Source organism: Loxodonta africana, chromosome 10, assembly GCF_030014295.1.
Source record: "Loxodonta africana isolate mLoxAfr1 chromosome 10, mLoxAfr1.hap2, whole genome shotgun sequence".
In the NCBI taxonomy this organism is placed as follows: Eukaryota; Metazoa; Chordata; class Mammalia; order Proboscidea; family Elephantidae; genus Loxodonta; species Loxodonta africana.
The window spans coordinates 89,725,952-89,740,057 of NC_087351.1; the positions used below are offsets into that span (position 1 = coordinate 89,725,952).

Below are 14,106 nucleotides of genomic sequence, written 5' to 3' on the forward strand. Positions count from 1 at the left end.
ATCAGGTTCATTAAGATATAACCCAGATGTTTCAGGTGCATAGTGAAAAGAGTTTATTTATGACAGATTTCAAAAACTGGAAGAGAAGACAAAGAATGCACAAAAGATCACAAAACTGTTACATAATATAAAAAACACAGGGCCTGAGCTATTTAAAGAACCATAGCTCAGGATCATCAGTGTATTACAGCCACACATTCAGTGCCACACGGTGGTAAAATACGGTATTTTAAAAGAAAAACCACTCAGCAGGACATAGGAATTTGGTATAGAGCTCTTAACTTAGAAACCATAGGAAGTGTTGACAGCACAGGATGGGGGACATGTAAAGCAAGTTGACTTTAATAAATTATTAGTTGGAATACTTTCAATTTTTAAAGAAAAAATAAGACTGACATCGTTTCCCTCCCAGACCCTTTGTAACATCAGCGTCGGTGCATGATGTTAACAACAAGGAAAGAATGTCTTCATGGTTGCCAGTTGCTTAAATATTTACCAAGAAAACTTGACCATATTTCAGTGAACTGATATGTCGGAGTGCATGGCACCAAAGCAAGCCCTTGAGAAATATAAGCTAAATGGCACAAAGTAATCAAGGAACTCCCCAAGCATCTCCCTCTATCCCAATTATCCTTACCCCAAGTCTGGCTTTCACTTGGATTCCAAAGAAGCTTTCTTTTGGGAATTTCAAAACACTTCCCATTATTCAGAGAAAATGGCAACTCCAGACTTTACTTGCTCTTTAACACGGCTAAATGGAAATAGTTCAACTTGATTAAATAAAAATTAGTCCATTTATGGGGACAATAATTGCAGAAAGAGATGTTAGTGGAGTTTTTAATATGGAATTTCTTAGTGAAATGGACTGCTCAGGACAGGAGAGAAGGAAATGAGATAATGTTTTCCAGATGACTCTTGGTCTAAACCTAAAGATCGACAACAATAATCATCAACCATTAACAAGGAACATTACAAACTGGGTATTTCAAGCCTGAGTGACGAGGAGAGCTCAGACAGATGGCCCTTAAGCCGACTGTGAATTCAGAGCTCTGCTGTGATATACACTAAAATATTCTACATCAAAACTTGAGAACTGTTCATGACCTTATATCGGAACTTTCAGAAAATACATTTGTTCTCTGGAAGTCATTTCACATGTGCTGTCCTATCCCTAGATAAGCCCAACTACCTGCGTAGAGTGACAGGTAACTGGAATTTAATAAAGATGCCTGTGTCTCTAGACTTCTGGGGCACCTTTTTATTGTATCTTGGAGTGTTAGGTAGTAAGTAAATAGTTCTGAATACAGTGAAGAGGTGCCATGAAATTAACGCTAGTCCACATGCCTGGGGCATAAAAGAAATCAAGGCACAAATAATAGAAATCAGATCGTAAATTCAAACCAGTGACCAGAACTACAAATAATTTCAAAGCCAGTGTCTTGCGTTTGGGATTGGCTTTTGTGGGAGTGCCTATTTGTAAATGAACCCCACTATCACAGGCTCTGGGTAGGTAATTGTGTTTTCTTAGCTTAGTGATAAGGGACTCAAACAGGAAGGGCTTTGTGTGGCCTTCTTGCTCCAGGCAGGGACAATGCAACACCTCGGCAGAGATTTCTGAAATCTTGCCAGCAGTGCTTATCAAAGTTTCTCCCACCCTTTGAGTCCCAAATCCTGCCCTAACCTCATTGCCTAAAAAACTGGGTAGATACCAAAGGAATGCCCACAGGTGCTGGATGGGTTAGACAGAGCCAAGGGGTGACACTGACCATCACCACTACGAACAGAGTGGTTCTGCCTGAGTGCCCCACCCCTCACTCCCAGAGAACACCAGGAACCAACTCCCAGGGGGCTCTCTTTTGCTAAATGCCAGAGTCAGTGTCCAAAACGACTGGCCCCTTTCATGGGGCCTGCAGCTAGGCTCTGGGAACACTGAGGACCTGCAAACTCAGGCTGAAGATACACTCACAGCCAAGGACAGAGTATGGTCCCCACAGACAGAGTTTGCTCTCTTTATGACTTAATTTGTCATCCTCATCAGTATACCACTGTTGCATCCTCTTCACTCACTCGGTAAGGTTAAAAAGCAGTTCCAAGTGCACAGCCAAACACAAGTTACCCAGCTATCCCAATATGGGACTATAAATTATAACCCCTCTCCAGCCCTACTTCCAACAAGTTTGACTGCCTTTTCTAGTCAACTAACAGTATTATTTAATTGTGGTTACTCATGTGCACAAAGGCCTTGGATACTATGCTGCCAGTGCTAAACAATACCGTAAATAATCAAGACATCAGACGGCGAGTGGTAATCTACAGACACGGAGAGGTCTTAGTCCCCCTCTGTCTCTCAGCTGTGCAAAAGTGAGAACCTAGGGATAGGATCCCACGTGCATGAAGATCTGGACTTTTGCATTATGGACATTTGCCACATACCAGGTTGCTGGAAAGCAGATACCTGGCTTGTGATGATTAGGTCTGGACACCTATTCCTCACTCACTCCCCAAAGAATCACACATCATGGATCCCTGAGCACAATCAAATACACAAGGAATACAATGACTTGCTCTGAAGAGCATAAATCCCTTACACGCTATCTCTTACAATGAAAAAATGGAAATTACCTTCCTTCAGATAGAAACTCACTTTCTAATTCTTTTCATCCACTGAGATTCTATAGGGATGGTGCTCTTCCCTTTTCCAGCAGATTTAGGTTTCTTAGAAGTTCTAAACATTTGGTCAGGTAGAAAAAAACTAGTTAAAGAGGCTGATGTGGACCTTTTAGACCTAGGAGAAACTGTCCAAGTGTTAGAGTGGAAGCTTTAAAGGAACAACTGTGTCTCCTTGGCCTGTTCCATTTACTGCTGTGTTTACGACCATCCCACATAGTTGAAATAAGCCGGTGACTCCTACACCCCACAGGATGGTCAGCCTACAGGGCCCAGGGTGTCACAGAAACACACCCCTGTAGCTCGAGGCTCTTCTGTGATGTAAGTCAAAACAGGCTTTTTCATCCCCGTCTTGGCTGTCGTCTAAACCAACCGGGTCTATAGTACTGCAACTGCAACTAACTCCTCTCGGCCCCTTTCTAATTCCGTCTTTTTTTCACAGCACTAGACCCTTCAATCCCAGAGAATATGGAGATGAAATCAGTCCTCAGGTCAGGATGACACTTAGCGGAGAAGGCCTACTCCAAAATAATCCTAGAGTCGATGCTGTTGGAGAAGATGGCCAAGTGGGTTTGGAGTTTCTCCAACAAGTACAATAAGGACCAGTGAGGCGTCTAGCTTAAAGAACAATTCCAACTAATGAAATGTAAACTGAAGAATTAAGCAAAATTGGGAATATGGGAAAAAATTCCAGGATATATTTGATAGCTTTGTTTTCTTCCCTCTATTTTATTGTTTTCACTCCTTGCTATCAATTTAAAAAGGCAATTCTCAAGATGCACAAAACTGTTTAATTCATGCCCCTCCTTCATCCTCCACTGAAAGAATAGTCTTTTATGTAAATATTCAGGTCACTCAGCTCCATACCTCAGAGCCACAGACTTTAGGGCTAAATGGTAACCTTTTGCAGAAAAGTAGTCTTAAAAAGTACATATAAAAACACAGACTTAGGGTTTGGGCTTTACCTGATTTCTCCCAAAGAGGGACTGGGTAGGGCTCATCAAAAACATATATACTTATATATTTCCTGTAACTTATAAGTTTTAAAATAATATCTAAGCTCACCGATTGATATAAGACTGAGTTTTCAGCTTTAAATATTCCATACATATATACACATTTTGAAGTCTGAGATTCTCTCCTGAACAACAGATAAACATATTTTTAAAGTGCATCAATCAATTCAGAAAAATATAAGAGTGGTATGACTTCAAGTTGCTACCTAATTCCGTTACAAAGCTACATGTTATCTGAGGATTGAGTTTTGATTTCAGAGTCCTGAGGATGTGTCATAAAGAAAAAGATTAGAATAAATTCCTTCCAGAGCAGTTTCGCTCTTACCCTCACACCAATATGCCAGTTAGAGAGGAAATCATGGCCTGAGAGAACAGGGAGGTGCGGCGTGAGTGTTGAAAGATGGGCACTAAAGAACATTTGCGGAGGGACTGCCTCCCAGGTAACCCATGTTGAAGGAAGCAAGTCTGCTGAAATGAAGGGCTTTCTCACATAGCGCTGATGCTGTCTGTGCAGAGAACATACTCTAACTGGACACTTGTCAAAGGGAACGGAATGTTAGGATTGACTTTGTTGAAATCTTAGCAGTTTCTAATTTTAGAATCTATGTGGTGGGTACATGGGTATTCGTTGCACAAGTCTTTCAACTTTTCTGTTTGAAATTTTTTATAATAAAATATTGGAAAATAATAACACTTTAAACATTTCTTCCTTCCTAAAAGCCCTGAATGTATCTCTCCATAAAGTAGCAAAACTAAACAAACTGAAGAAGTTGAAGAACTGAGCCTGTCTGTGTACAGAATTCCAGTCCCTCTCCTACCCTGCAGCACTTTCTCTTGATTGTTTGCTAACATTTATTTGTGCTCTGGAGAGCAGGGCGAAAGTGAACACAAATGATTTGTCTTTCTTTGTTTGGTTCTATAAATGGACAGCGAGAGACGAAGGAGATTATCACCCTTTAGGATTTGCTTGGGCTATGAAATTCTCAGTAATAGCTGTGCTTCAGTGAATAATCTTTTGGCCCTAAAGTTTAATTTTTCAGAAGTTTAATATGAGACTAGTGAATAAATTAGACAGTGGAATGATCTTCTTTTAGGTATTTTATGCTAACGAGACAAAGCAGCCCTGACTATTAGTGACACACCAGTATAAAATGAAAAGTAACATGGCCTAGGACTTCAAAAAGTGACCAGACAACAACAGGCACACAGAGGCAGAGGGGACAAGTCCCTAGGGGATCCCTGATGCAAAAGAACTAGGATTCCAAAGAAAATAAGTACAGAGACTCTCATGGCAAAAATAGTTAAGTGTTATCCTAGGGAGCCTGCTATGCCTGACAGCTCCTCTTGGAAAGACGGAAGTTAATAACAAACAGGAAAAATAAGCAAGGCTTTAGCTGACTGGAAAACAGCTCAGTAGAAAATTCCATTATAAAGATTATATTCAATTAGCTAAGGCATGATTCAACTTTAGTGATTAAAGAGTGGTCACTCAGCTATCAGATGGGATAACTGCAAGTTTGCTTTTTACTGTCCAAATAGAATGTCACAAATAATTTCTTACAAGGTATATAAATCTTGGCCAGTGTAATCCTCTAAAAAAATCACTCACAAATATAAAATAATGGAGGTATGATACCGCTCAGACAACGGGGATGTTATGGCAATCCTATCTTACTTGGGGCTTGGCTTCCAGGGGAACAGAAGGTGCAGAATGTATTGCCCTTTGTTCATGATGAAGGTGCTACTAGACTTACTGTGAGGAGTCTTGCTCTTTTAGTTACTGCTCCAGTAGGGAGGAGAGGTTTGGCCTGAGGCACCCATGCAAGGAAGGAATGAGCCGAAGGAAAGATGGTGAAGAATGTGACTCCTCAGAATAGGCAAAGGACTTCAAATCTCAGCATCACAGACCTCTGATTGGCTACTCCACACCTCTGCACTCTATCCCCTGTGAATGGGCAGGTTCCCTCACAAGCTGGAATTCCTCACAGGGAATGCTAGGCTGTAGCCAAAACACTAGGCAGGTAGGCGTCATGCACCTCTGAAGGGGCAGACTCCTCCCAAAGCATCATAGGACTGACCTGCAGGAATGCAACTTCATTACATCCCAACTTCTCCTAAAATCATCATCTTTAACCCCATAGAAGAGGTGGTCTAAGTGGCTCAGAACAGATGGGAAGTCTTCTGAGAAACAGATGGAAACCGATTCAAAAGCAGAATGAAATGTACTAAAAAAATAATAAAGTAATAAATAAACCTAATTATTCCTCACAACTGTAAGGCAGCAATAGACCTGACACAAGGAATAAGAAACAGGGAGGTGACAAGGACAGCCAAAGGCAGCTGACGTCCCTCCTCGGTCTTCTCTGCCTGAGGCCCTGGCACCCTGGTGCTCTGGCAACCACTGGCTGCAGCACCATCTGCACCCTGCCACGCTGCTAGACCTCAGGGAAATGCAGGCTTTGGCAGGGTAAAGAACAAATACAATCCACAGCAACAGTGAAGCTTCGTGATCACCTTTCCTAAGAGACTTTGAAAACCAAAAGCTTTAAGTTCTCAGTGCAAGAAACCAAAACCCAGAAACTCTGAAACCCTGACTGGGATTCACTGCTTTTGGTTCCAGAGCGAAATTTCTAACTAACACTCCTTCTTTAAAGACACAAAAGCGGTGGGGAATCTGGAGGGTTTGGTTTGGTTTTGGGTTGGTTTTCACATGTTTACCTTCTCTCTCAGATTATACCCCTCCCGTCTTTGATTATACAAAAAATAATTTCGTAACACTCAGCTGTCAAAGATGTGGGTTCCGAGATCAACTCAGTACCTACTGCCCACCTTTCCCCTTCTACCACCAGTGCCCTTGAGAGAAGAAATTGCCACTTGAAATAGGAAGTGATAGAGGCTGTTCTTCTTCCCAGAAGATTTTAGATTACATTGATTATCACTTTCGATTGCATGAAAGTTCTTGCTGTAATGGCAAAAACACAGACTTAGGAAGGGGAAGAGAGGAGGAGGCTAACCATCAGGAATCAGCCATTTCCCCCCAGAGGCAGTGAGGGCTCCCCAGCCTGTACAGTACCAAGAGCAACCAGCAGACAGGAATATGGCAGTGGTGAGAGGCTGGTCAGAGCTTTCTCTGTCCAAGAGTCTGGGTTCCTTCGTGGACACTGTGCTTTTCCCTCTTCTGGCACCTCAGACAGCGAAGAGAGTGGGTGCCACTAAATGCGTCTGTAATAAAGGCTCTGCAAGGGGGGAGAGCAGCAATCTGAATAATACACCTTGTACCAAGATAAACCCATTTTAAAAAGATAACACCCTACTTCCTTTTAGGCTTTTGCCTGATGGGTGCCTTCACAGAGGGATTTTGCTAGAGTCTGAAGCAAGAAGAGCAAGTTTCAGGGACCACAGAACAGAGGCATGACACCACCACCTGCAGAAGCCAAGAAAGGGAAAAGCTACGTGGGGTCAACAATCAGCCACGCCAGGCAGGGCATGAGGTTCAGGAGCCTCACGCTCTACTTTTAGCTCTTGCCTGTTCAAAACAAGAGGCAACAGCTGGCAGCCCGTTCCAGGCAGGAAACACCTGCCTGCCCCTGAGCAAGCAGTCCTTCAGCTAGTGTAGTAGATGTGGAAGTAGAGAGTCTTGCTGCGCAGCAGGGAGTAAGAGTTGTCAAACTTGAGCAGGTAGATGCCCTCGCCGGGGTAGTCGTGGCTGCCAGCCTGCACATCTCGGTGACTGTCCCGTCGGTACACAGGCATGACTTCCCCGTAGCGACTCCGCAGGGAGCTCCTGGAGCCTCTCTCCACATCTCCAACTGGGACTGGGTCTGCATGAGCAAAACCGGAGAGTGTTTGGATATGAGTTCACAGGCAGAGTAAGTCCTATCTGAAGGAGAGAGAATAGACCAGGTAACCCAGCAGCTTTCACTCAGGGGATGCACTGCCCTCCTACAGGCATCTAGAAATATCTGTTGGCCTTTTTGTTCGTTATAGTGACTAGTGGGTGCTATTGATATTTCGTGTCCAAGGGTCCGGAAGTGTTAAACATTAGGAAAGTACTGAACAACAAAGTAACCTCCCAAATGCCAGTCATGTCTCCCCTGGGAAACAATGATTTAGCCTTGTAGGAACCTCCCTAGCTGCAGAAACATATGGACATTTCAGGGGCCACAAAAAAACAAAAAAAACAAAACCATGGCCGTCAAGTTGATTCCGACTCATAGCAACCCTACAGGACAGAGTAGAACTGCCCCACAGCGTTTCCAAGGAGCACTTGGTGGATTTGAACTGATAACCACTATGCCACCAGGGTTTCCATTTCAGGGAAAAAGACAGAAAGAAAGGTCTTGACATCCTTTCCACTGAACAGGTGAAAGACCTAGCTAATGGAGGTAGGAAATGCAGACAAAAATGCTGACCTGGGACTTCTACTTGGCCTCCTGCATATAAGATATGAAGTTCTGCAGACTTGCGTTTCCACAAAGAAGCAAGTTAAGAGATTGATTTTAAGACTGTAGGAGAATCAGAAGGAGTAAGGCTCATCCTTAGAACCTACTCTTATATAAATGCCTCAGGGCCATCCTGAGTTGGAGTTGCAGGTGACAACTGGAATGCAGCACAGAGACCACTTATAAAACTGCCCTGGGCATGAAATGAAGAAGTCAACAAGAGTCAGGCAGCTGTGACATTTTGCAGAGGGGAGGGGGGATGGATACATTTAGCAAATCATAATCACACAGTTTGGTTCTGGGCCAACAATAAATATCCTCAAACCAAGAGAGAAATATAAGATAATCTCAGATAATCCCTGCCTCTACAGAAAACAGCACTGACCAACCCCTATCCCTTCCCCTGCTCCTATTCCTGCCTCCAACAGGATGCTGGGGAAACTCTACGTGTTGATTCAAATGAAAAGAAGCTTCCAGCCAAGGCATCTACACCATCCCCACCAGAGTATTATTCAAGGGCCTAACTTCGCCTGTACACCCAACTGAGCTTGCAATGCTGAAAGAATTCCTGACCTGGATTCTGAGGAAGAGGAGGATTGGTACAACATAGGGAGTGGGAACAAGGGATTAGGTTGAACTGCAAATGAAACTATTAGGTTAAAATTAAATTTACCTTCAATCTCCTCTTCTTCCTCCTCCTCTTCATCCTCGTCCTCACTGGAATCACTGACCTGCACAGTTATGTCAGTGCTGGTTACAGGGGTCCAGTCAAAATAAACTCCAAAGCCAATATCATAGTCATCAGTCGCAAACTCCCAGCAGACACGCTTTCCCTCTGGATGGGTAGGTACCCGGATGGTCACTACTTCACCCCGCTTCACCACCAGACGGCTGTTCTTGTCTTTGCTCAGCTTGCTTTTGAATTCCTTCATCTTGGCAAAGGTCCAGATGCATGGAGGAGCCATCAGAGGTGGGGAGACTGAAAGGACAGGCATTTTACTACTGAGAAATCATAAGAAAATGCTACCCCACTTGGCATTTTACTCAGAGAGCTTGTCACAGTCAAAGACATTCTTTCTACTTGCTTCCTTGACTTGCTTTCACAAGTCATTTTCCTTCTTTCCTCCCATCTGTTTGCTTTCTTTAAGTATCCACTAGAACAAAAAGCACCCTTGGCACTCCCAAAGCTCTCACCTTTTCTGTGGTCCCCTAGAAGATCTGCAGACTCCAAGTCAGCTGATAGAACATCTATAGTTCCTGTGTGTTCAGACTGGATCATAACGATGTCCCCGGACCTTTGTGGAACTTGGTACTTGGCCATCTGCACAACAGAATTCTAGTTAAAGATCATGTTAGGAGCTGCAGATTCCAATTAGCCTCCTTCTAAATGAAGGCTGCCCCACCTCTGACTTACGACTTCCACGATCCCAACTCAAAGTCTAATGTGCTATTCAACACTCCTTTTCTTTCCTCCAGTTACAGGTTGCCAATAAATTCTACTAATTTTTTGTAATGCCACAAAAATGTTCCTTAGTTTAAAGATTCTTCCTTCATCTTCCCTACCTTTTGCAACTTGCCAGGCCCTTTATAAATCCTTGCCCATGATCATCCGTCACTGCTCACTATGGACTTTGGCATCAAACAGTATTTTTGGGCCATGCCTTGGTCCCGCCTCACCCTGCACAGTTCCTCCTTGTGGCTCCTCCCATGACAGCTCTGGCACCTGCGGTTTAGCTGGACTCCCACACTGCCACACATCCTCCTGCTACAACTCCCACTCAAGGGTTACTTCCAGATGACCATCAATCAAGAATCAGACAGAATCTGGTTCTCTCTCTCTCCCTCCTTTTCCCTCTCCCTCCCTTTCTACCTGATTCTGTGGTCTGCTCCACATTCAAACTCTGCTGCTTGGCTATATCATCAGACCCCTTGGGCTACAGGTTCTCACCTTCTATCTCATTAATAGTGCTCTGTAAATAACTACAATCTCATTTTAGATTTGTATTTAAACAGTGTATTTGCTGTCAGACATCTGACCTGCATGGAAGACATGCCTCTACCCTGCCATTTTGTACTCAAAGCCCTCACTAACCCATGGTAGGAGCCTTCAATCTCTCCCTGGTGGGTTGCCCTTCAAATCACTCAGAATAGTGTTCCCTGGTTTCGTGCTCTTATGTCTTAATTTATTGTCCCTTCTCTAAACAGTGGGCAGACAACTAAACAAGAAATCTCTACCTACTGCCTACAAAGGAGAGCATGTCAGTGAGATGGCAGTCCAATTAAGAGAGCACAACTGTATCTGTAAGAAAGAGATAAATAAAGTTTGTAATCCTGCCAGGCTGTATTCTCACAATCTCTGTTTCTGGAAAATAAGCCCTCCATTGCTAAATGAGATGAATCAGACTTTGGCTAGGACACTTAAATGAGTCCTTCCTTTCCAAAGGCTAAACAAAGGATTTAGTTTGAAATGTATTAGCTGTGTAACCTTAGTACAGTAACTAAGATCTCTTAGCTTCAGTTTTCTCAACTGTAAAATGTGGACATAATGCTATCTATATCAGAGTTGTTCTCAAGAGTAACTAAGATTTATGGAAGAAAGTGCTTTGTAAACTATAAATCATTACACAAATGTAATTATTATGCTTGATATTGTAGCTATTGGCACTAATTCCATGAACTATTACAATACATCTGTTAATAACGATGCAAATAACCCATACCTCCATGGCACGGGGCCACTGCTATAGTGATATCACGTCTACGGCATCTTTACCATAAATGCTGAGTAGATCTACGACAAAAAAGTGAGACTAAAACACAGTCTGATGATTTTTTTAAAATCAAGAGGATTTTAGAGACCACATGAGCATTCATTCTAATACTTCTTTTTTTGAAGAGGTGCATAGTGGGTGCTAGTACAGCGATGGGCCCTATGAGAGACACAAATGATCATTCTCTACGTACTTAAGAATACGATGCTCCATTGGGAGCAAAGGGAGAGTCTGAGCCACCCTCAAAGTGAGTGTTTCTAATTCAAATCTACCTGTTACGCATCTAAATTCTGACACCAGGAACTCCTCCTTTCCTGAGAGACAGAGAGAAGAGAGAGAGAATGTGCTCCCCACCTTGTTTAGGACCTGGGCCTGGTCTGCAGGTAGCGACCCCTGGTCCAAGGCCCAAGCCTTCACGGCTCCAGCTGCTTTCCGCAGATCTTCTGTGGCATCCTCGCTGCCTGCAGATACCATCTGTGGCCTCTCAGAGGAAGACAGCATGTAAATTCAAGGGCTCTTTTAAAAGGCGCAATCATCCTGGAGAAACTCTGAAATAAAGCAGCATTCAAAGGACAGCCTCCCCCCACCCCCATCCCCCTGGCATTTAGATCTGCTGTCACTTCAGCTGATCACCCACAGGGCTGAGCTTGCCCATGGAAAAGTGGTAACAGTGTGTGAGGGCCCAAGTACTGGCCAAGCCAGGTCCCAGACTTGGAGAACATGGTAAAAACACAGCTCAGTCATCTCAGGAGGAACCACAGGTCTGGCTGTATCCCTCACTCTGGTGCCCATGCCATTTACTCCACACAGAATTTCAATAAAACAAGAGTTAGAATCCCGGTTTTGTTCTACCCACAAGCTCCTGGATAGAAGCAAAGGGAGCAGGCCTCTCCTAAACCAGAGACTGACCACCAAAACAAAGAAAGTAGAAACCGATTAGCAAAGAAATTCCCCTCCATAGTTATCCCAGGGGCAGTCTTTCAGCATTTCCACTTCATGGTCTATGACAGAAGCAATGACCTTCCTTTTCTAAGCACATTAATCAAATACCCAGTGACTTAAAACAAAACTATTTGATTAGCTGGTTTTAAAGAGGCAAGGGAATGATTTATGCTCCACTTCACTTCCTCTGGTTTCAGAAAGACTAGAAAAATAAGATAAAATGCCAGGGCTGCAGCACGATACCTCAGGCCTTTTGAAAACCTGTTGCCAATAAAAGGCATGGATTCTTTAGAGTGGCAGTTATCAAAGTGTGGTCCAGGGACACCTGGGGTCCTCGAGACCCTTTCAGGGAAGTCTGTGAAGTCAAAACTATTTTTGTCATGGGCAAAGGACATAAACAGACACTTGACAAAAAAAGACATTCAGGTAGCTAACAGATATGTAAGGAAATGCTCATGATCATTAGCCATTAGAGAAATGCAAATCAAAACTATGATGAGAATTCCATCTCACTCCAACAAGGCTGGCATTAATCCAAAAAATACAAAATAATAAATGTTGGAGAGGTTGTGGAGAGACTGGAACACTTATACACTGCTGGTGGGAATGTAAAATGGTACAACCACTTGGAAGCTGATTTGGTGCTTCCTTAAAAAGCTAGAAATAGAACTACCATACCATCCAGAAATCCCACTCCTTGAAATATATCCTAGAGAAATAAGAGCCTTTACACGAACAGATATATGCACACCCATGTTCATTGCAGCACTGTTTACAATAGCAAAAAGATGGAAGCAACCAAGGTGCCCATCAATGGATGGATGGATAAATAAATTATGGTATATTCACACAATGGAATACCACACATTGGTAAAGAACAATGATAAACCCATGATACATTTCATAACACGGATGAATCTGGAAGGCATTATGCTGAGTGAAATTAGTCAGTTGCAAAAGGAGAAATATTGTATGAGACCACTATTATAAGAACTCAAGAAAGATTTTAAAGAGAAGAAAATACTCTTTCATGGTTATGAGAGTGGAGAGGGAGGGAGGGAGGGGGGTATTCACTAATTAGATAGTAGACAAGAACTATTTTAGGTGAAGCGAAAGACAACACACAATACAGGAGAGGTCAGCACAACTGGACTAAACCAAAAGCAGTTTCCTTAATAAACCGAATGCTTCAAAAGCCAGTGTAGCAGGGGAAGGGATTTGGGACCGTGGTTTCAGGGGTTATCTAGGTCAACTGGCATAATAAAATCTATTAAGAAAACATCCTGCATCGCACTTTGAAGAGTGGCATCTGGGGTCTTAAATGCTAGCAAGTGGCCATCTAAGATGCATCAATTGGTCTCAACCCACCTGGAGCAAAGGAGAATGAAGAACACAAAAGACAAAAGATAATCAAAAGCCCAAGAGACAGAAAGGGCCAAATAAATCAGAGACTACATCAGCTTGAGATCAAAAGAACTAAATGGTGCCCAGCTACAACCGATGACTGCCCTGACAGGGAACACAACAGAGAACCCCTGAAGCAGCAGGAGAGCAATGGGATGCAGACCTCAAATTCTTGTAAAAAGACCAGACTTAATGGTCTGACTGAGACCAAAAGGACCCCAGAGGTCATGGTCCCCAGACCTTCTGTTAGCCCAAGACTGGAACCATTCCCAAAGCCAGCTCTTCAGACAGGAATTGGACTGGACTATAAGATAGAAAATGATACTGGTGAGGAATGAGCTTCTTGGATCAAGTAGACACATGAGACTATGCGGGTGGCTCCTGTCTGGAGCGGAGATGAGAAGGCAGAGGGGGACAGGAGCTGGCTGAGTGACACAGAAATACGGGGTGGAAAGGAGTGTGCTGTCTCATTAGAGGGAGAGCAACTAGGAGTATATAGCAAGGTGTATATAAATTTTTGTATGAGAGACTGACTTGATCTGTAAACTTTCATTTAAAGCAAAATAAAAAAAAACTTTTTGTTATAATATCATTCTATTATTTGCCTTTTTTCATTGTCATTTTCTTGAGGGTACAGTGGGGTTTTCCAGGAACTACATGGCATGTGATATCACAACAGATTGAATGCATAAGCAGATATGAGAATCCAACTCTTTTATTAAGCCAAGTATTAAAGAGATTTACAATGTCTCTAAATTATACTTACCCTGGAAAATAGTTATTTTTCATTAAAAGCCTTATTTATATTAGCATGTAATAGTTCATTATTGTTATTTTCAAATGAGTTAATAAATTTTTTAAATT

At 42.8% G+C, this 14,106-nt stretch overlaps 1 protein-coding gene across 2 annotated transcripts in view; it reads right to left on the reverse strand.

The window, feature by feature from the left end:
- Positions 1-29: 29 nt before the first annotated feature.
- Positions 30-14,106, reverse strand: part of TMED8 (transmembrane p24 trafficking protein family member 8) — a 37,810-nt gene continuing 23,733 nt past the window's right edge. The window contains exons 3-6 of one of the 2 annotated variants that reach the window (XM_064292793.1): positions 11,251-11,377; positions 9,320-9,446; positions 8,799-9,104; positions 30-7,504 (exon numbers count right to left, since the gene is read on the reverse strand). In XM_064292793.1, the coding sequence (XP_064148863.1) occupies positions 7,287-7,504; positions 8,799-9,104; positions 9,320-9,446; positions 11,251-11,377 (778 nt within the window). In that variant the 3' untranslated portion in view covers positions 30-7,286. Of the gene's footprint in view, positions 7,505-8,798; positions 9,105-9,319; positions 9,447-11,250; positions 11,445-14,106 lie in introns of both variants that reach the window. The other variant, XM_023546416.2, reaches the window with a different exon arrangement.